The following is a 23,659-nucleotide window of genomic DNA, read 5'->3' as shown; positions in this document are numbered from 1 at the left end:
TATTTTCGTGAAATATTTATTATAGCCTCACGAATCGCCATTTTTATATATGAGTATTTATGTTTGTAGAAATAATAATTGTTTGATTGATTTGTGTTGGGAGTGGAATATGTTTAAAATGGCACAGATTGATGTTTGGTGAAAACTGCTCCGATGTAGGTTCAAACTTCGGTCGTCTGGATTATCATCCACATCTCGCGCGGCTATCTGAAATTTAATTCAAAGGCGGTTAAAACTTTCGAGTGCATCAGCATTTCATTGACATTTCAGTATGATGTAATATGCTCTTTATTAGGATCTAATATGATTTACTGTTTCATGATTTTCTTCAGCATGCAACACGATTTACTACAGTACTTAATCGATTTAAATTATACGCCTATACGACACACAAACTGCATCAGCGTAATATACGCATATGAGGCTGATTAAATATATTTTACGACAATGTACATCATAAAATTGAAGTTCATTATACCGAATTGCGACTTAATTTGTTAATGGTATATAAAATCGAGTTTTTACATTTTATGCGATTGCAAATATACACGACACATACTTTGATTGATATTATATGCGATTATGATTTATTCGGATTTCTTATAAGACTTGGCACGTGCAAAATTATACGATTTAATGTTTGCTGGGACATCCTCACATCCTCACGCGGAATCATGATTGATTTTCGGTTTTTGTTTCCCAATTCCAATTTTGATCAGCATTCATCGTCATGGGATGGTATAAATATTACAGAATAGCATGTAGAAGGGGTTCCCATCAACAGAAATTTGAAATTCATAATGCAACTATGCAAATCGACCACCTGTCCATCATAACCCCACTGTTCGTCTTACCCGCGGTTCCCCTACGCATCCACCTGTCAACAGCGCAATAATCCAGGGGTTAGACATCAATCGAAATATAGGCTACCCAAAATCAATATCAATATGGCGTCATTTGTTTACCAACATATCATTCGCGAGGATTGAAATCGTTGAAATCACGGAGATAGTATGCTTTATTTTTAACTGCATGAGCGATTTTCATATTTCGGTTTCACATGGAGGTGTTTACATTTAACATGGAGTTTAAAGTTAGCCACTATTCGACTATATAACCGGACCGAGTTGTGAACAACAGTAATTGACAGAACCAAAATGTCAGTGAACCGCAGCAATATTGGGTACACTGGCAATATGGGGGATTTGACGTTTTAGTCATACCCCTGCAATAATCATGACTCGTGCACTTTTCACATTCATATTTGGCATTAGTCCTATCCTGGTATCTTTACCCTATAATGCGCTAAGTGATACATGTGTATACCCCATTGCCTATCGGTCAGGCGCATGGTGAGAATACATGTGTTGGGTTCAAATAATGCTTTCAATACATTGCGTTACTTGAGTAGTACTACTGGTTGCCTGCATGTTGGCGTATATATTGGATTCAAAACAACGACAGGTGAATGATGGTATCGGCGTTTTCGAAAGAAAAAGGAATTTTTCCTTACACCGAAAAGCCCACAATTCCCCCTATTCTGCAAGGGTGATGACATATGGTTCGAACCACAGCATTAACGAAAGCAGCGAATGGCGGTACAAAATTTGTCATTGGATGAACTTGTCAGTCGTGTTTCTGTGTTCGACTATGGTATGAAGCAGAAGCTAAAGAGTAGGATGAACTCCAAAATAAGCGAGTGATTTTGTTATCTCACGTTATTCGTGGTGTGGAATAGGGAGGATGTACGCCGCTAATCCATTCTGTGAACACGTTTTTCTGTTATATTGGTTCAATTCTTTATAAGACAGTGGCAACTACGAGGGTCGTTCAAAAAATAAGTTTCAGTGCCTCAGAAATCGCGGAAAAATTAAGTTAGGACAAAAAACAAGGTGATTTTCGTAGTCTACGTTTTATTCTCTATTTTTGTACATAGTCGCCGTAACGTTCGAGGCATTTTTCATAGCGTGGCACCAGTTTTTCTATTTCGAGCGCGAAGTGCATAGCGTCCAACTTTTTGAAGTACGATGTAACTGCGTCACGCATTTCTTCAGTGTTATCGAATCGTTGACCGCCAAACGCCTGTTTCATCACCGAACTATTGTGAAGTTTTGGACCGATTAAGAACCGCGATTAAAAACAAAAGGCCAGGTTTATTGACGAAAGGAGTGTTCCTCATGTAGCGTTGCTTGAACGGTCTTGGCTTTCTTTCATACAACTAAAACACGACCAATCCTGTTAGTTAACAGTGTTAGCGTGCAACTCTCGACTCTTTATTTTATGTCAACTAAATATAAAATTAACCTAACACTATACATACTTAATCCTACAAGCTCATTCGGAATTCAAATTCCTACGGGAGGTGCTTGGAGTCGCTTTCAGAGGGGGGAAAAACATTAACCAATTGCAATCGAATTGGCTATATATAATCGTAAACATTAATTTGGTTACGCGGAATTTGAGTCGCGCGGATATTGAACTGGCCGGCCACGAGTTACATAGAAACCCGAGCTTATTTTTTTTTATTCGCGGTACTGAAGTTAGTGTCAGTAAAAATGATTAAACCTGGTCAGCGACACTGACTACTTCCAAGCACCTTTACAGAATGTTTGATGACTAGGGGCGCTTCACTCATCCACGATAATGCGCGGCCCCGTTCTGCTCGCGTAACTCAAGAGCAATTGGAAAAATTCAAATGGACTGTGTTCGAGCATCCTCGTTACTCCCCAGACCTCGCCCCTAGCGACTGTCACTTAATCCCGGTGGTGAAACAGACGTTCGGCACGACGACGTAAACACTGAAGAAATTCGCGACGCAGTTACATCGTAAGGTAAATGATTTTGGTTTGTCCAGTCGAAAATATGATCATGGTTTGTCCACGTTTTTAAATGCTCTAGTTCAACACACGTTTGTCAAATAAGGTATTCGAATGTTTCAAAACATATAAATAATATTGTCTTCTCCATGATTCACGGTAGTTTTATAGTATATGTTTACGGATTCACATGTTTTGAAGGATTATAAAAACCACATTCTATTGGTGTCGATGCGCGCCTCACTTGAGCTAACTTTTATTGAATCACTAGAAAAGGTATTGGGCGATCTCGGATCGATTCTCAGAAGATCAATCTTTTCCATTCCGATTTCCGATTTTGACGTGGGACTACGTCTAACCGGAATATATGGAGGGTAAAATGAAAACCTAAACACAGAACATGCAGGAAAAAATGAAAGATTTCGAGTGCTTATAGCTCGAACATTTCGTACTGGATAGGAGAGATGTTTGCATCACTTGATAGGGAATATTTCTACGCATCTATCGCAACTAACAAAATGTTGTTTTTCATTAGATAAACAATTGAATAACTGTAAAATATTAGGCGTTATCTAAACGCCCTAACTGCATCGTTTTGATTGGCCCGATTTGCGGTTTCCCTAACACAGCCATCAAAACCAAGCAGACTTGGGGAAATCGGCATTGCAAATACATGAAAGTAGGGGGACTTTTGTTCTCATCGAAAAATGTTCCCTAACACAGACTTTAAAACCAAGCAGCGAAATCGGCATTGCAAACACACGAAAGAGCCTAGAGGCGAGTGAACTGAAAAGTTTAAACCCTCTTAAAGCCAAAAAGAAGAAAAAGAACACACGAAAGTAGGGGGAGCTTTTGTTCCCACCGAAATGTGTTCCCTAATAGAGATTTCTAAACCAAGGTGCCTCGAGAAATCGGTATTTCAAATTCATGCAAGTCGGGGGTATTTTTGTTCCGACTGGAATGTGTTTCCCTAACACAGACTTCAAATCCATGAAGCGTGGGGAAATCGGCATTGCGAATTCATACAAATCGGGGGTATTTTTGTTCCGATTGAAATGTGTTTCCCTAACACAGACTTCAAAACCGAGGTTTCTGGGGAAATCGGCTCTGCAAATAAATGCAAACTGCGAGTACTTTTGTCCTCGCTTGCCTTTGTGCAGAGTGGAATATGTCTGTCCTAACATGATCTTCTAAACTTAGGAACCTGGGAAAGTCGTACAGACACTAGAAGCGAATGAACTTCCCAGTTTCAAGCAAATTCGAGATTCGAGAAGTATGTACACTTTTGGGATGTAAACTTCAGAGGGAAATGTAAAATAAAATAATCGTTTGATAATTTTTTTTGTCTTTATTGGAAAGATTTTCAGCCTTAGGCTGGTTCATCAAACGTTTGATAATTCTTCCGTACATATATTTTGTTCTAGTCATCATACCAAACGTAAAAGGTCCGTCATTAAATTTACTTGTAACGAAGAACAATCAATCACAATAAATGAATTGACTTTACACGGCATTTGTTCATTTTTTTCACTCACAGAGCAAATATATTGAACTCAATTGAATTTGGAAACTGTTTCATTCAATCAAGAATTTAATCAATACAAACGAATGATTGCTAAGCTAAGGTAGTTCCACGTGAACCTTGCGGTTATATCATAGATATAACCCACTCATTTTTTTTTGGATCGATCTTTTGTGCTCGAGAAAATCGATTTTTTGCTTTCGATCTTTTCGATCTTTTTGTAGATTTGTTTTTCAGTGTACATCGATTTTTTATCTCACCAAAGGCCAACTAACATTTCTTTTAAACATAATGTTAACATTCGGATTGCTTCTTCTACGATTTACTTCAGTACAAATGCTGACAGAGACAGAACTAACGGCAGCAAACTGAGGGGATGAACTGTAACAGGCTGCGCATAGGATCAATGAACCTGATGTAATTACTGGTGGAGGGTTGTTTTCTAGATCTGGCTCCAAAATCGAGAATCAGTTTCGCCTAAATGGCAGATGTATGGCACGATTGGCTTTTATAGGATCATTGTTAGCTGAGTTCTGGGCTGTTGTTCAATTTCTAATAATACTTTTTCGATTAATTCATCAAATAAAACGAATACCTGACGGCACAAGATGAATGCCCTGTGGCTGTGGCCTTCATGCTGTGGAACAAGAGAAAATGCTTTTGATATTTGAAAAGAAATATGAAATGTGTATTCCATGTTCAAAGAAACGACAGCTTTTAATTTTTCGAAAATCGATTCGGCAAAGATCGATTCAGCAAAGATCGATTCTTTGGTACCGATTTAATCAGTGGATCGATCCCTACGCCGTTTGGAAAATCGATTCTCGATCTTTCTATAAAGATCGCCCAATCCTACACCAGATAATTATTTGGCACGTATTCAGACCTATTCAGACCATTTCTAGATTATAACACTAACACTAACAGTATTGTAAACATTATGGTTGCACACCATTTGTATTAGATTTACTTGGCTAAACCATGTAATTAACGCATTTCGATGACCTCAATTCTGATCATGAGTTGTCCAATCCACTAATGCTGTTTTGTCCACATGATTTCTATGGCAACCGCTTGGCGCGCTGCAGTTTGTTTATGTTTGTTTATGGTGTGCTCCGCGCATAGCAGAAGTAAGGTTTTTCTGTGTTGATTGTGTTGAGGTGAACACTTCTAAAATGCCCAAGAAAAGGCAATATTCTGAAGAAAGTCTAAATTATGAATGGATCAATATGATGACAGTAAACTCAAGCAATGATAAATGCAACATTTACTTGAAAATTCGAATTTTTCACGTGGAACTACGTCTTTCAGGAAGGGTGCCAAATCAGAAAACAGGTCACGTTTTTGTGAAATAAAGTTAACGTTAATAACTATTTTCACAGAGAACAAATCCTGATGCGGAAACCAAAAAAAGAATAGAATGAAAACACAGATGCGAGTGAGCGAGCATAACACAACGAGTAGATATCATTCATGCTTAATGCCGATTTCACACACATACACACACAGCTCGATACAAGGAGAGGAAACCCTCTGAGGTGTGCTACGACAAAGAAGAGCAGAATACGAGATTTTTTTGTGCTAGTGTGGATATGGAAGAGTATCCAGATTTTTGGAATATAGATATACACTGCATTAATTTAGACAAACGTATATTCCATGAAAGTATACTTACAAATTCCTGCAGGGTAACCTTACTGTTGCATGTTGTGGGGTTCGATCACATCTCAAGCAGAATATAGGAGCAAAAGGGTTCATAGTTTGAGATCGATATCTGAGTGGGAAGGATTAAGTCTTTCGACTCTACTCGACTCTTTCGAGTCTACTGAAGTAATACAAAATTAAATAGCTAAACAGACATTACAAAAAAATCGATGCATTCTAAAATAATATCCGAAGTGATAAACAAGTGGATTGAATAATATAATTCCGCAGTTCTACGTCGAAAACTGCGGTCGTGTCCTAGATACAACCCATTACAATTTTTCATTCGAAAATAGTGATTTCTAAAACTGGACAAACCATGATCATTTTCTGGACAATCCATGATCAGAGGTGGTCAATCCATGATCATAATCTCTCTTTGAGGAAAATTGTTAAAAAACATGAATATTTGAATAATTTCAACGCCTTATAGTAGAATTAGAAACTAGAGACTTAGGGGCTTTTCAACAAACCCAAACTCGTCTTGATTATATGTGATTTTCATGAAGAAAAATCGATTTGCATTTACTAGTTGCGTGAAAACACCCTAAATTGGACAAACCAAGATCATTTACCCTACATCAAAAAGTTGGACGCTACGCACTTCGCGCTCGGAATAGAAAAACTCCTGCCACGCTATGAAAAATGCCTCGAACGTTACGGCGCCTATATAGAAAAATAGAAAATAGAACGAAGATTGCGAAAATCACCTTGTTTTGACGTAGGACTACGTCTAACCGGAAGATATAGGGGGTGAAATGGAAATCTAGGCACTGAACAAGTAGGAAAAAATGCAAGATTTGGAACGCTTATAACTCGAGCATTTCTCAATAGATCGCAAAGGTTTTTGCATCAATTGATAGAAAATATATCTACGCATCTATCATAACGAATAACATTTCATTTTTCTTGAGATAAATAATTGAATAATTGTGAAATATCAAGCATTGTCAAAATGCACTTTGTGCCCATTTTTGATTGGTCTATTTTGTGCTCCTCAAATCGAACCGACCAAAACGGGCAACCAGAGCAGCAGCGAAATAGAATGAAGCACGATTGGGAAGGAAAAACAAAAAAAAATGAACGAAACATTGGTCGCAGTCTCACACATGCGTAATTCTCGAGCCAGCCAGTCAGCTTAAAAATCCCCGCTCCGCTGCCGTAACGATCATTCTCATTCAAACCGTGATCGAGTTAGCCGGCAAAGCTGCTCGCGACGATAAGAAAACTCGCATTCGGAACAGAACACATTCGGTTCGGTGGACATCATGACAACAACAGGCAGTTGCAACGAGTGGCGAGTGGCAAACGCAATCGCAAAACGGCAGCTGGTAGCAGAAGAAAAAAGTTTGATCTTTATACAAACTGCTTTGGTGGCAAATCCAGAACAAGGCGGCATCGAGGGCGTTCGAAATGGCTTTTTTCAAAACCACGAGTACTAAGTTTTCTAAATTGGAACCATTCCATAAAGCAAGGCGCTTTTCAGGGCCATTAAACCTTTCAAGAAAGAGTTTAGGAAATACAGTTCAATGCTTTCTAAAACATTATCCAAAATAATAATAAAACACAAATTGATTTTTTCATAATTTGTTTGCCAGGATATGATGAGTATGTGAATTTGTCAGTTGTTCTGAGCTTATTGATAGTTGGGGACTTTCCTGATTATACAATTTTCATCAATTCTTAAATTGTTTCCAGATTGAAAGTACAGTAATTTACAATTAGTTCGACATTTAGCTAATTGGACGGACATGTAATGCGACTTATTTAGTTGGACATTTTTGTAAACATAGAGATCCAAATTATGACCCCACATTGAAAGTCGACACTGTACCACTGTCATCGCAAATGTTCAATTACAGGTTAAAATCGCCTCCAATGCGACACTGAGTGGCGCTTCGGCACGTCGCATTGAATGTAATTTACTGTACAACATGTCACAAAGCTGGATGGGAAGAAATTTTCCAACTGTGAAAGCTGTGGCGAGTGGCAACAAATCGCTAAACAGGAAGGTTTAGCCGAACTAGATGGGGATATCGAGTGATACCAAAACAATAAAGTCTTTAGATTGAAGATAATTTTGTGATCCTGAAAAGGACCCTTTTTAGCCTGCATGTGAATCCAACGAGCGAACAAATCGTAATGAATGTATTTTTTTGCCATCGCTCCCTTTTAACGCTCATTCGTTCGTCTCGTTGGACTCGCCCCTCTGGCTGAGTCTGCCGATTTGTCTCTATCCTGTGAGTGTGTACCGCTAGAGTATAAAGCACGCGGACCCCAAAAAAATATCTTATTTTCTTTCAAACCGTAAACCCGTGTGGTTGTACGGCATCGGCATCGTGGACGTAACAAAGGAGGACAAGTTAAGGGAAAGGCAAAGTCTCACTCGAACCGTGCAGGTCTCCAGTTCCCTGTTGATCGCATTCACTGATTGCTCCGCAAGGGTAACTAGGCCGAACGGATTGGTGCCGGAGCACCAGTATACCTAACAGCGATTATAGAGTTTCGGCCGTCGGAGTGCTGGAGTTCGCTTGCAAAGCTGTTCACGATAATCAGAAAACCCGCATCAAGAACAGAGCAGCTTCGGTTCGGCGCTCATCAAGGCAACAATTAGTTTCAGTGAGTGGCAAAGTGTTTCACCGGCACGTCCCATTAAATGTAATTTACTGAACAACATGTCACAAGCTGGATGGGAAGAAATTTTCAACTGTGAAAGCTGTGGCGAGTGGCAAACGCAATAGCTAAACAGGAAGGTTTAACCGAACAAGATGGGGATATCGAGTGATTAAACAGTAAACTAATCCATTTTTCAGGTAGATAGGTAGGTATTCACGTAGGAGAAGAAAATAAAACAATATATTTAAAATATATATTTAACAAAAGCTGTCCCCTTTGTATAGTCCTACGTCACTCCGGTTATGTCCCCGACATTACCCACCCGTCTTTTTTGTCCTAACTTTATTTTTCCGCGATTTATGAGGCACTGAAACTTATTGTTTGAACGACCCTCGTATATTGCCACCCACAAAAAATATTTTCTCTCTCTGCACTAGAAATCTCGCGTAACTTTTAAAAAGGTCCAATGTACCAAATGTAAACTATTCGAGCTAATGGATGCACACGATCGTTCCAGTATCTATTCTCTTCATATATTCAAATTCTTGTCGTGCAACGTAATTTGTCCAATGTACAAACGCGATGAGTCAAAACGTCCAATGTAACATTTTTCGCTCACTTTAAACTAGAATCATGAATAATTGAAGCTCTTGCCAATCAATTAGTTTTTCTTTTTTTTTCACGTTTCATGTGAGACAACCTACATTTTTCGACCGAATGATTCACTCATTTCATGATTTTTCATGTGATGAACATATGCATCGTTTTGGCGCACTTTGCGAAAGCGTCGCACGCGATCGGCCGGCGGAACACAGCTTTCCAATAGCTGTTCTCGAAGTACCATTATCCAGCATCAACACGGCCATTGATCACGTCTAGACCCGAAGCGTCGGGAACAGATTCTATTTGTGTACACACATTCAATTGCCGCTTCGACACCCTTTCCCTTCGACACAAAACCCCTTTCGGGAGTATGTGCGCGAGCACCCATTAGCAAGAGAAAACAGAGCACTCCCGAGCACGCGAGAGTTTAATCTAGCCGGTCGCGATCTCTGACGACTTAGGTGCCTTAGGAGCCAGCAGTCAACGCGAGCGATCGAGCCAACGAACGATCATTTCCAGATCCGAGCGAGCATCTGGTGAAAAAGACACCGCACGTGGCGCATTCGTGGCGTGGCGTTCGCAGGAGTCAGCGCTGAGTGCGCGCCTTTCGGCGGGATCAATGTTGGGATATGCAAATTCAACAGTCGCTTGATTGTGCTTCTTCACACCATTCCTCACACATACACACACACACACACACACAGAATACAGAACAGGTCAGCGGAGCAGTTTCACGAGATGTTGGACGTACTCACGGATAAGGTCAGCGGCCGCAAACCAGTCATCATCGGAGGAGACTTCAACGCCTGGGCTGAGGAGTGGGGAAGCAGATGCACCAACGCCAGGGGGTACAGCCTACTAGAAGCCTTCGCAAAACTAGACGTCACACTTCTGAACGAAGGCACTAGCAGCACCTTTCGAAGGGACGGCCGCGAATCCATCATCGATGTAACTTTCTGCAGTCCATCACTGGCGGCTAATACGAAGTGGAGAGTGTCGGAGGGATACACACACAGCGACCACCAGGCAATCCTGTATAGTGTCGGCCAACGGAATCCCGCAGCGGTACGGAATACAAAAACCTTTGAGCGGAAGTGGAGGACAAAGGTTTTTGACAAGGAGCTTTTCGTCGAAGCACTACGCATAGACAGCAGAACTCTTAATCTGAGCGCCGACGGGCTGACAGGAACATTGGTGAGGGCATGCGATACAGCGATGCCGAGAAGACTGAACCCGACGAATGAACGACGTCCAGCCTACTGGTGGAACGAGACACTCAGCATCCTCCGCGCTAACTGTCTACGAGCCAGAAGAAGAGTCCAGAGGGCACGAACCGATGTAGAGAGAGAGGAGCACCGCGCGTCTTTCCGAGCGACCAGAGCCGCCTTGAAACGAGAGATACGTAGGAGCAAATCGAACTGCTATAGGGAGCTGTGTCGTGACGTCGACGCAAATCCTTGGGGTGAAGCATATCGAATCGTGATGGCGAAATTCCGTAGTTCAACGACTCCCATGGAATTATGTCCGGAAAAACTCGAGGTCATTGTGAATGGACTCTTTCCGCAGCACGACCCACCGACGTGGCCACCCACACTGTACGGTGAGGACGAAGCAGAGAACGCACAAGTCACCAACGAAGAACTCATCGCGGTGGCAAAAGGTCTAAAGTTGAAAAAAGCACCCGGCCCCGACGGAATCCCCAATGTGGCCCTGAAATCGGCGATCCTTGCTTTCCCCGACATGTTCAGGGTGGTGCTGCAGAAATGCCTGGATGACGGTCTCTTCCCTGCGGAATGGAAGATACAAAAGTTGGTGCTGCTCCCGAAACCAGGAAAGCCACCTGGAGATCCAGCGTCGTATAGGCCTATTTGTTTGTTGGATACTTTGGGAAAGCTCTTGGAAAGGGTTATTCTCAACAGACTGGTGAAATGCACGGAGGATGACCACGGATTGTCGAAAATGCAGTTCGGGTTCCGGAAAGGAAAGTCGACAGTGGACGCTATTCGGACAGTTATCGAGAAAGCTCAGGTCTCGCTTAAACAAAAACGAAGAGGCGACCGTTACTGCGCGGTGATTTTGATTGACGTGAAGAACGCCTTCAATAGTGCCAGCTGGGAGGCCATCGCCGAGGCGCTACACAGATTGAAGGTCCCTAGCTACCTGTACAGGATACTGAGGAGTTATTTCCAGAATCGGATCCTGGTATACAACACAGACAGGGGACAGATAGTGAAGAATATCTCGGCGGGAGTTCCACAAGGCTCCATCCTAGGTCCTACGCTTTGGAACACGATGTACGACGGTGTTCTAAGGCTGAAGCTACCCAGAGGTGTGGAGATCGTGGGCTTCGCGGACGACATCGTAACAACGGTAATCGGCGAGACGCTTCAGGAGGTGGAAATGTTGGCGACTGAGGCTGTAGACATGATCGGTAGTTGGATGGACAGCGTAAAGCTCCAGATGGCACATCACAAAACCGAGGTGCTGTTAGTGAGCAATTGTAAGGCAGTGCTGCGGGCAGAGGTATCGGTCGGAGGACATACCATCGTTTCGAAGCGGGCGGTGAAGTACCTCGGAGTCATGATCGACGACCGGCTGAACTTCAACCAGCACGTCGACTATGCATGTGGGAAGGCGTCAAAGGCCATCAACGTGGTGGCGAGGATCATGCCAAATAGCTTTGGCCCAAGCAGCAGCAAGAGGCGTCTCTTGGCAAGTGTATCTTCGTCGATACTGAGGTATGGTGGCCCTGCCTGGTTGGCGGCTCTGGAAACCCACCGAAATCGGAGGAAGCTGAACAGCACATTCCGACTCATGGCCATGCGAGTCGTAAGTGCTTATAGGACCATTTCGACAGAAGCTGTGTGTGTAATCGCCGGAATGATTCCCATCTGCATCACTCTGGCGGAAGATAGCGAGTGCTACAAGCGACGGGAAAGCAGAGGTATCCGGAAATTGATGAGAGCGGAGTCGTTGGACAAATGGCAGTATGAATGGGATACGGCAGAAAATGGTAGATGGACGTACAGGCTGATACCGGTACTTTCGACCTGGTTGAACAGGAAACACGGTGAAGTTAACTTTTACTTGACGCAGTTTCTGTCTGGGCATGGCTGTTTCAGGCAATATCTACACCGGTTCGGGCACGCAGTTTCACCCCTCTGTCCGGACTGTGGAGATATGGAGGAAACACCGGAGCACGTCGTTTTTGTCTGTCCCAGGTTCATCGAAAGGCGCGAGGGGCTGCCTGCACTTCATGTCGAGAATATTGTGGAGGAGATGTGTCGCGACGAGATGATCTGGAATGCCGTGAGCAGTGCAATCACACAAATCATGTCGGAGCTGCAGCGAAGGTGGAGGGCTGACCAAAGTGCTGACAACGTCCGACGGTGAAAGGTGAACAACGGCGACGGCTGTTGCAAGAGATGGTACCTCACGAGAGTAGCTGTGACGGGGTGCGCGTTGTGTTGGAGGGCACCACCTAATCGGCTCTCCGCTGGGAAGAGAAATCCTGCGAGGGTGACTGTGACGGGGCGCGCGTCAAGTTGGAGGGCGCTTCCTAATCGGTGCACGTCTCGACAGGTAAACGGATACTGCCGCGGAGAACAGCAAAAGGCCTACCTGACAACGCCTGATCGTGGCCTGGATGGAGGAACACCGCGAACATTTCGAAGGAACGAGCATCAAGGATGAAGCCACGACCAAAATGGTGAATACCCCACGAGAGTAGCTGTGACGGAGTGCGCGTCAGGTTGGAGGGCACTGCCTAATCGGCGCTCCGTTGGGAAGAGAAATCCTGCGAGGGTGACTGTGACGGGGCGCGCGTCAAGTTGGAGGGCGCTTCCTAATCGGTTCACGTCTCGACAGGTGAGAAACCCCGCGAGGGTGGCTGTGACGGGTTGCGCGTCAAGTTGGAGGGCAATTCCTAATCGGTTCACGTCTCGACGGGTAAATTCAAAATGCCTGCGAAGAGGACATCAGCGCAGTGGAATTAATAACGAATGGAAAGAAAAAAATATTGAGAAAAAGGGAAGGACAACGCTAGTTTGCGTTGAAAACTCGAGAAGTGCATGAGCACAGCCGCCCCCTGAAGTAGTCGCCTAGATGTGGTCCCAGGGGGAATAAGGCAACGAGTAGAGGGCTTGGTTTTTGTGGGTGCGATCCCCACTCGACGTCTGGGTTAACCCTTCCCAGGTAAGGCTGGTAGAGCGTTCCTCACCTCTTTAAAAAAAAAAAAAAAAAAAAAAAAAAAAAAAAAACAGAATACAGAACACAGAATTGAAAGAATGATGCGGAAAATGTGGAATTTATAACGCCTGGAAATAAATACGGCATAGCGCACGGGAAATAAATTACACTGCTTCGATACCGAACATTCGATTGGCTGTGGAACGAGAGAAGTGGGTTTGGGAGGGGAGGGAGGTGGAAAAACAACAGAGCATGGAACGGAGAAAAGCGAATGAAAAGGCAACATATCGATGAAATAAATTGTTGTTTTCGAGCCCGATGACATAAATTACTGTCATTAATAGCGCTTGTTAAATTGGAGCGCTATTGAATCAATTCGTTCTTTTTTTTTTTGTTGTTGTTTGGAAAGGGGATTCGGATCGGATTTGAGTGACGTTTGCGAAAAGGATGGCGGTGGGGGAGGGCGATGAAGTGGGTTTAAATTGGATGTCGTTTTGGTGCAATGAGCAAATGATTTAAATTTTCAATGACACTTAATTCGACCCGAACTCGATAAATCAATAGGCACTCGTTTGGCTTGATATTGGGTTCGATTGTCCACCCGTTGAAAGGCCGAAAGACTGGTCTGTGGCCCGAGCTCAAGTGCGGATGATTCGGTACTGTTAATGCGGTTCACTGGATTGTTTATTTACCGAACAGCAAGCGTCCCCATCATTGGTTTGCGGAGTACTTGGGATGGAACTTGAGTAGTTTAAAGTATGCTGTGTCATCTCCGCACAATCTTCCACCACAGTGTTGGACAATAAATCTCTCTGTAACGGTCGTAAACAGCCCATTTGAATCGTTAATATTTCACAACGAAAACAATTCAAACAACTTTTGCTAATGGAATACCACGCTTCGAAATGCGTTCGGTGACGAATAAATTGCACATTTTTGAGGGTTATCGTTCATTTAACGAATGTTTTATTGACTAATGTGTAAATGAATCAAAGTGCTGATGGGAATACTGCTGGCCAGAATGAATAATTTACAAGCTAGCTTAAACAGAACATAAAAATAACGCTCATACTCTCGTATTTCATTATTTTCTACCGTAGGAACTAAATTACTCTCTCCGCGCTCTGGCTTCACTGATTTATGCAGCGCAGATGTATTTTTGTGTTTACAATCGTCACTCACATTTATCGCATTTTGGGGTTGTACACAAAATCTCGGCCACATACAAAAATTCGTTTCATTCATACAATTGACGCTGCATTTCCGCCGTCGCCGCCGCCGTTCGCAGTTATAATTGGCTCCGGAGGCGGAAATTGCGCAAACTCATTCCATTCGCTCGATTTCCGAAAAAAATAAGAGAACTAAAAAAAACATTACGCGAAAAAGCCCTGTGTATGTCCATGAAATAAATAAGAATCGCCTTTTTTTGTTGGTTGGCTGGTCACACTTTTGTGATTGTGTTTTTTCGAGAAACCGCTCGATCCTACGTTCGCACTTTCGTTGCTTTAGTTGCTCGCTTTATTTTTTTTTGCTCGGGGTGTTCCTTTATGTCATAATTTATTATTCCTACAAATCTAGATAGCCATGATTAATACCTATTTTCAATTTGAAGTGGCAGTGCGCGTTTTGAAGTCTAATTTCAGTTTACTTGCGAAACGATCCCAAATTTCTTCTCGGAAGGAAACATTTGTTGAAAGTGCTTTTTCCCAGTGCTCATTTGTGCAACGATTCGGTTTGTGTGTCGAAAGTGAAAATTTACGGTCAGTTTTTTTCTTCTCTCTTATTCAGAGCAAACTGTAAGCAACCAGTGGAGTGGACATCAGACCAGCAGCTGTCCTCTTGCGGTCTGTGCTTACTTTCAGTTTCCGTTTTCGTTTTCCGCATACTCATCCTCGTAGTCCTCGCCCTCTCCGCCGGCGCCGTCGTCTTCCTCTTCCGCGTACTCGCTTTCGTTTTCCGTTCCGGTCACATCGGGCAGATAGTCCTTGTGGGGTGGCGATGGCAGCACTGGCTCTTGGTACTGAGTGAAATAATAGAACAATGTAGAAAAAAATAGAATGTGGGTTATATCTGTGGTAATACCGCAAGGTTCACGTAGGACTATCGTTGGTTCAGTGATCATTTGTTTGAAGTTGAATCTGAATAAATTCTCAATTAATGGGTGAATTACCATTTCGGGGAATTCGAAAAGGAGAGCGTTACGTTGGAGGCACAAGGTTTTGAGCCTCATTACCTCTTTGTCGACTGAACGAAGTGACATGATTACCATATTATTCGAAAGATAAAATGTCCACGTGTTACGGGGCGGACTCGATTATATACAGTCTCGGGTTTGTTTCCACTGTTACTAATTGAATCAAAAAATTTTTGTTTTCATTCGGTTCTCATGCACATATATTCCGTTTTTCGAGCTTGAGCATCAGCTTCAGCTTGGGTAGACTGTACAATTCGTAGTTGCTCTCCGTGATTGACTTGAATCAGCGAAATTGCATAAAGAGCACACTGAATGACACATGGAAGTAGCAAACCATTCTCATTGTGCATGTTTCGGTGATTCGAGCTTTTAATAGTCGATAACGAAGCCGGCCACGTTCTTACAGTCACCAGGGGAAGGGAAAGAATGTTAGTATGAGCCGCCCGAAGGCCAGAAGGGTCGCCTCTAGAGCGTGATTTCCTAGCGATTAACATGGGAGGGATAGTTGTTAGTGGGAGGAATTAAGAATGGGGATTCACTGCGGTAAGTGATGTGATTCGGAGGTATCCATCGGAACCTGAGAAGGTAACCGGAAAAACACATCTAAAGTGAAAGCGATATAGTCGTAATACATCTCGTCGTGAGTTATTTGAGACTTATGATATTAAATTCCGAACTTTTTGAATTTTTAGATCTCAGAATTCAGATTTTCAGATTTGGTGGTTAGTGGTTAGATTTTTTTCGGTTTTTAAATTTTACAATCATACTAGATGACCCGACGAACTTCGTTCCGCCCAAAATAGATTTTTTGATTTGAATACTTTCAAACATCCACGTTTTCTTACTAAGTGAACGTTAGTGAGTCCAATCACTGAACTCTTCATTAATTGATTACCCTTTGACCCTTTACAATTTTCTTTTACTATAAATTGTCTAGTACTTCTACAAAAATTCGTAATATTAATATAAAATTATTTTCAGACACAATTCTCGTTCAAGATTCTTCAAGCATTTGGAAATAACATGTTTCTCCGTTGCATGGAATACATGTTTGATACAGAGAATATTACAAAATAAAGACAGCTCAAATCGGACCATTCCTTCCTCGGGTTTAGGGCACACCAACACATTTGGCCTTCCATTTTTGTTTATATAGATAGAAGATATAGGAATGCGTTGTTCCGTCTGAAAATCCTTTTCACCTTTGAACAAAAATCAATTTCATTAGTGCCAACATCAAATGGACTAACAACGCTTAGCTAATTGTAGAACATATGGGAACTCAATTTTCCGATTTTTCTTTCCGCTATATTGATCTACGGGAAGAGACGAATACAACGAAATATAGATGACTCAAATTGAACCATTCCTTCCTTGGGTTTTGCGCTTACCAACACATTTGGCCTCCCATTTTTATTTATAGATACAGTCAACTCTCCCTAACTCGATATCCAAAGGGACCATCGAGTTAGGGAGGTATCGAGATACAGAACATTTTTTCCTAATTTTTTTGACGTAGGATTACGTCTTTTGGGAACATATTGGGGTACAAATTGAAAATCGAAAATCGAGTACATCGTGAAAATTGTCCAATTTCAAACGCTTATTACTCAGTCATTTCATGATGGATTGATGAGATTTTTGCGTCAATCGATTTCGGCACTCCATAACAATTTTTTATATTGAAGAAAATAATATATGTCATGAAACTAACTATCGAACAATTGAAAAATCTCAACCCCTATCCTAACGGAAATACCCACTTCTGATTGGTCGAAATTGACAACACATGCGGCGGTTCCCTAACAGAGACTTCAAAACCAAGCTGCCTGGGGGAAATTGGCATTGCAAATACATAAAAGTAGGGGGAGCTTTTGTTCCCACCGAAATGTGTTCCCTAACAGAGACATCAAAACCAAGCTGCCTGGGGGAAATCGGCATTGCAAATACATGAAAATAAGGGGAACTTTTATTCCTACCGATAGGTATTCCCTAACAGAGACATCAAAACCAAGCTACATGGGGGAAATCGACATTGCAAATATATGCAAGTCGGGGGCATATATTGCTGCAAGTAAGGTGAGTGATACGATTAATTCTAGCAAATAAAGGGCCTGATCACGAACGTAACTTCACGGTGAAAACGGATTGATTGTAAGCAATTTGTAGGCACTTAATTTAAAATTTTAGATTTGGAATTTCAATGTTGGTTGCCTTCTGAAATTTCATGTCTATGACCGTTCGTGTGTTGTGAAAAATTTAGTGAAAAATGTATGAAACGATTCGTTTCAATTTTCATAAATGAAAACCAAGGTATGTTCCCGCTCGGAAATGGGTCGTTACGTTTAAGCTGTCTGTGTTGTTGTGTTCATTTTCATCCAAAGAAAGTTTATACGACGAGAAAAATTGGAAAAGTGGAAAAAATATTGGAAAAAGTGATTTCTCATATGCTTTAAATATAGTATTAGGTGTTGTTAGTCCAATTAAAATTCGCATTGGGTTGAATAAACACTCAGAAAGTAAAAATTATAAAAGAAAATCACCTTTTCCATTTCAAATATTTGTTGCTTTCATTTGAAAAAATTTTGTTGCTTTCATTTGAAAGATGAGAAAATTTAGTACAGGATATAGTAGTGGAACATCTAAATTAGTGGATTAAACATTTTTGAAGTGGAAAATTTAAGTTTTTTTTTATTTGTAATTATTAATTTTATTTTTTTTTCTTGAAATTATTCATATTTGAATTATAAAAAAAACTTTTTTTTTCAAACTGTATACAATCGAGTCCTAAATTTTACATAATCGAATCATATATAATCGAGTTTGTATATAATCGAGTCCGACTTGCACGAGGCACTAGGTTAACAAAGAAAATATTGATTAAGTATGTTACTCAAACTGAATTGTAACGATCACGCAGGAACTGTTCAATCACAAAGAAATGTTCGAATAGTTTCACAGGAACATTTTCAGTTGATTTCAATATTCCGGACATATTCTTCAGGTTTGATTAAACGTTCGAATTAACATCTCAATAGAACTACTATCTTCAGCGTTTTTCTCAGGTTTTTCAACACTTTCCAGTATATCGGTATCTGGCATCAGATCACAGCAAATCACGTTTTGGTCCTTTTTGCACTAATTATTAAAAGACATTGAGCAATCAAGCGGTATTGTACCATCGACATCGCTCACGACACATTAATTATGCCAGCGGAATATCACTCCCGTCCATGTTGGTTGTGCTTTAACTTTAGGATTTCCCAGTTTCTGGACAAATTCTCAAGCCATATCCCGAAGAATAGAAGAGGGGTAAATTATTTTGTCTAGCTTGACAAGACAAAAATTCATTGACCGCTCCAGCTTCTCGATTCTGACCAACCTTTTATGCTTTTGGTCTAGATACAATTTTCCATTCCGATTCCATTTTTACTTTAGTTTGAGTAGTGTTGATACCGCACTTTGTGCAATACTGAAATTATTTGCAGCTTCAGACCCCTTCCGTCCATATTTTTCGACCTGCTCGATGATGCCCAAACCTTGCGCAATGGTTGGCGTTTTGATTGTTCGCTTGAAAGGTTTCTCGTGGTTTTCCATACTTGAAAAGAAATTGTTTGATGACACGAACACTCCGTCTTCACTTTCAAGGGCAATTGAAATCTGAGGTAATAACGCACAAAAACATGTACGCGAAAATCAATCGAGTTAGGGAGGTGAAAATCCATGGAAAAATGAATCAAAACACATCGAGTAAGAGAGGCATCGAGTTAGGGAGGTATCGTGTTATGGGGAGAAGAATGCTTGTAAAATCGAAGGTGCCATGAAATCCATCGAGTTAGGGAAAATATCGAGATACAGAACATCGAGTTAGGGAGAGTTGACTGTATAAGATATGGAAATGCGTTATTTCGCCAGAAAATCCATTTCCACTTACGAACAAAGATCAATTTCGATAGCGTAAACATCGAATGGACTAACAACGCTTATTATGATGTAATTTTCGAACATGTGGGAATTCAATTTTTCGACCTTCCTTTAGGATTTTCCTAAAATTTTCCGATTTTTCTCTCCACTATATCGATCTACGGGAAGATACGAATACTACAAAATACAGGAGGCTAAAATCGGATCATCCCTTTTTCGGGTTTTCCGCTTATCAACAGATTTTGCCTTACATTTTTATTTATATAGTTTTTTTTTTATTTTTCGATTTCCAAAATTTTTGAATTTTTGATTTTCCAATTTTGAAATTTTCATTTTCTTGGATGGATTTTTATTTTTTAGATCTCGAATCACTTCTCACTCTATTCTCTCCGGGAAGGCAGCCAAATGGCGATTCCTACACCGATCAGCCTAACAAACGTCCCTTCAACAGTACCAACTCCAGGATTGCTATATCAGTGAATTCCATAAAACACCCCATTACACACCCTCAGCAATGCCACCATTAGCGATCAGCAAACATTAACAATCCACATAACAATCCGTTTATGAGAGAACAGCCTCAACAGATTTTCAAATTATAAACAAGTTTAGCCAAGTGATAAGTTTAAGTAATGATGGAGTGAAAGAAGGAAACTTCAAAACAAAAAATTTCAAAATGTTGTACTCGTTGTATAAAACATAGGAACCAACACTTGAACGTTGTCGAGCGAACCGTTCACACACGCGTCGACAAGGGAAATACCATATACAGCGCGGAATCGATTATATACAGTTTCTGATTTCTTTTCACTGTATATAATCGAGTCAAAAAAAAATTTACTTTTCATTCGTTTTTTTGCATGTATCTTTCTTTTTTTTTAATATTAAAGAATAATTTGATTTTTGATCCATCCCCTTGAAGTCAGAAAATACCTTTCTCACATGAAAAAAATAAATTTATCCAGATTCTGTCAGGAGGTGACAGACGATCATATTTAATGAAAGAAATCCTTCTACGCATATGTTCGAATTTCAACAATGACAGTGTTATAGAACTTCTTTTTTGTTTCGGGCTCTGTTGCCTTAAACTGGCTCTACATTGCGAAGTATGCTACGGAAGACGATTATGTTGCTTTCATTCGAAAGATGAGAAAATTTAGTACAGGATATAGTAGTGAAACATCTGAATCAAAGGATTTTAATGACATTTTGGAAGAGGAAAACTTAAAAGTTAGTAATTTTGAATGTGTTATTATTAATGTCATCCTAATTTTTTTTTTATTAAACTAGATTGTTCCTATCAAATAAATTTACGCTTTCTAACCGCTCTACAATTTGTTCTTTGACACCCAACCAACAATTTTTCGTAATTTGGCTGCAATATCGATATAAACAATTTCTGGTGAAAATCTTCAAAAATCACGACTTTCACTCCACTGTACATGAATTAGCCTCTTAAATTATATCTTAACGTTGAAAGGTTACATTTCTTCTTGAAATAAGTCATATTTGAAATATAAAAAAAAAAATTTTTTCAAACTGTATATAATTGAGTCCAAAATTGTATATAATCGAATCACATATAATCGAGTCCGACCTGTAAAGGGTATTTCATTTACGCTACAGAAGTAGATCGATAGGGACAGCAAACGACGCCTTTTTTTCCCGCTCTCTTGATATTTCTCTTCAGTAAGGTTCGCCATTCCACAATGGGAAGATGTACGATCCAGCAACAAGTCGAGATTATAAAAATTTACCTCCGAAATTCGGACTTTAAGAGCGCTACGTCCAATTTATGGTCATCATAATCGTCCTGCTAGATCAACAATTGAGCGTCTAGTGGAAAAATTAGAATCCACAGGCACAGTACAAAATGTTCTCGTGCCAGTGAGACAAAGAAGTGCTCGTAGTGTTGAGAATAGAATCAATCGAGGAAGACCCAAAACAGTCTCTCGCATGTCGTTCTCAGGCGTTGAGCATCTCAGCGACGTCGTTGTGGCGAATTTTGCGAAAAGATCTTCGGCTACATCCTTACAAGATCAAATTGACGCAAGAACTGAACCCGCTTGACCACCAGAAACGCCAAATGTTCGTGAATTGGGCTGAATAATAACTTGAAAACGATCCGGATTTTCCGGATTTCTGGCTGAATGCTCCGCCAATAAGCAAAATATGCGCTATTGGTCAGGCAGCAATCCACACGTACTCCATGAGTCACCATTGCATCCCGAAAAAATACGGTTTGGTGCGGTTTATGGTTCGGCGTCGTCATTGGGCCGTACTTCTTCCGTGATGATAAAGCCCGACACGTTACTGTGAATGGGAATTACTACCGCTCAATGATAACCGAATATTTTTGGCCCGAATCGGATTATATGTACTTGGACAAAATGTGGTTCCAGCAGAACGGCGCCACAAGCCACACAGCGAATTTAACAATCGATTTATTGAAAACCAAGTTTGGCGAGCGTGTTATCTCACGAAATGGCCCAATCAATTGGCCGCCTCGGTCGTGTGATTTGACGCGGTTAGTCGATTTCCAGTGGGGCTACGTTAAGTCTATGGTCTATGCCAACAAGCCAGCGACGATTGATGAACTTCGTACGAATATCGAACGTGAAATTGTAGCAGTATCGGCCGATTTATGCTTGAAAACCGTCTAAAATTGGGTTCAGCATCTGGACTTCTGCAAGCGTACCCGTGGTGGCCATGTAAAAGAAATCGAGTTCCATACATAATGGCATCAAATGTACTTTCACATGAATAAAGAATTTCATTAATATCCAAAACCGTTCCGTTCCATTCTTTGTTTTTGAGAGCCATTAAACTTTGCAGTTCATTCGCCTCTAAGTATCCAAAACTGTTTTTTGTTTTATTTAAAAAACAATCTTTTGTAGCGCTCTTATTGAAAAACCCGATATCAATCATCTAAATCGGTCTAGTTGTCGCTGCGAATCCCAGTATTGATGGGCACCCTGATGACTGGTAGAAACCATTTCGGCCTGCTAAAGAGTAGACTATCTAGGTGACAGGAAAGTTGAAGGAAGAAGATGACAGACAATAAAGGAGGAGAATGTGGTGGTCAAAAGTAAACATAAACAACAAAAAAATATAAAGATAAAAGAAAGGATCGTGAACTATTGTGAGTTTTGAAAATTAAAATTATCTATAGTTGTAGTTAGAAAGTATAATTTAAATTATGAGTTTTTGAAAAAAGTCATTTTAGGAAAAAAAAGTGAAAAAAAATTGAAATTTTTCGGACCACTCTAAAACGGAAATGGTCACCCTAACAAAAAAAAACGGGTCTAATTGTATGCGATAAAGAACTAATCTACCACTTTTCTCGAAAATCTGAGAACCACTATATCGGTTTGGCATGGAATGGCTGAATATGGGTAGGGGAAGACGGGGTAAGACCGCCCGGCGATCTTCAGTATTTTGGTAAATATGCTATGCAAGAAGCATTAATTGCATATTTTTGTCATCTCGAAACACCTTGCAACACTTGAGCGCACGAAATATAAAAATTGTAAACAAAACAAAATTTTCATCCATTGTGGTTGCAAACTATCTAATTTTCAAAGTAACCAAAATAAGGATTTCTCCAGCAAAAACTGTATATTCCATTAGTAGCCAGTATCCCACTCCTTCAGTAGACTGTTCCGGTTCTGCCTGCGTGAAAAGGTATGTGAAATATAATATAAAATGCGTGTTAAGTGCAAAATAATGCAAAAGGTGCTCTGGGGGGAATACGAACCATTTTCGCCGGGTTAAAGGCGCCACACATTGTGATATTGAATGATTTTCATATCAATAAATGCAATGGACGTTGGATAAACTGAATATGGCTAAAGCGGCAGTGGATAACGGCATGTCCATCAGGACAGCATCAGTCAGTTTTGGAATTCCTAGAACCACCAACAAATCAAAGGCAATAAATCATCGACGATGAAGCTCGGATTCTGACGGACATTTAACTAAAATTTAGTTTTCTTAGGAGAGCGGTCTTACCCCGTATTCCCCTACCTGCTTGAAACTTCATCTCAGCCATGATTTATACGCGGGTGATGCAAAACACGGCTAGCAAAGCAA

At 40.9% G+C, this 23,659-nt stretch overlaps 1 protein-coding gene across 8 annotated transcripts in view; it reads right to left on the bottom strand.

Moving 5' to 3' along the window:
• Positions 1–14,491: 14,491 nt before the first annotated feature.
• LOC129766673 (collagen alpha chain CG42342) overlaps positions 14,492–23,659 on the bottom strand; it is a 520,858-nt gene continuing 511,690 nt past the window's right edge. For all 8 annotated transcript variants that reach the window (XM_055767263.1, XM_055767276.1, XM_055767284.1 and 5 more), the window contains one exon: positions 14,492–15,469. In XM_055767263.1, coding sequence (XP_055623238.1) covers positions 15,308–15,469 — 162 coding nt within the window. In that variant the 3' untranslated portion in view covers positions 14,492–15,307. The remainder of the gene's footprint in view (positions 15,470–23,659) is intronic.

Source organism: Toxorhynchites rutilus, chromosome 1 (assembly GCF_029784135.1).
Source record: "Toxorhynchites rutilus septentrionalis strain SRP chromosome 1, ASM2978413v1, whole genome shotgun sequence".
NCBI lineage: Eukaryota > Metazoa > Arthropoda > Insecta > Diptera > Culicidae > Toxorhynchites > Toxorhynchites rutilus.
Note: the sequence above shows the minus strand (reverse complement) of the source record. Positions and strands in the feature narration are given on the sequence as shown.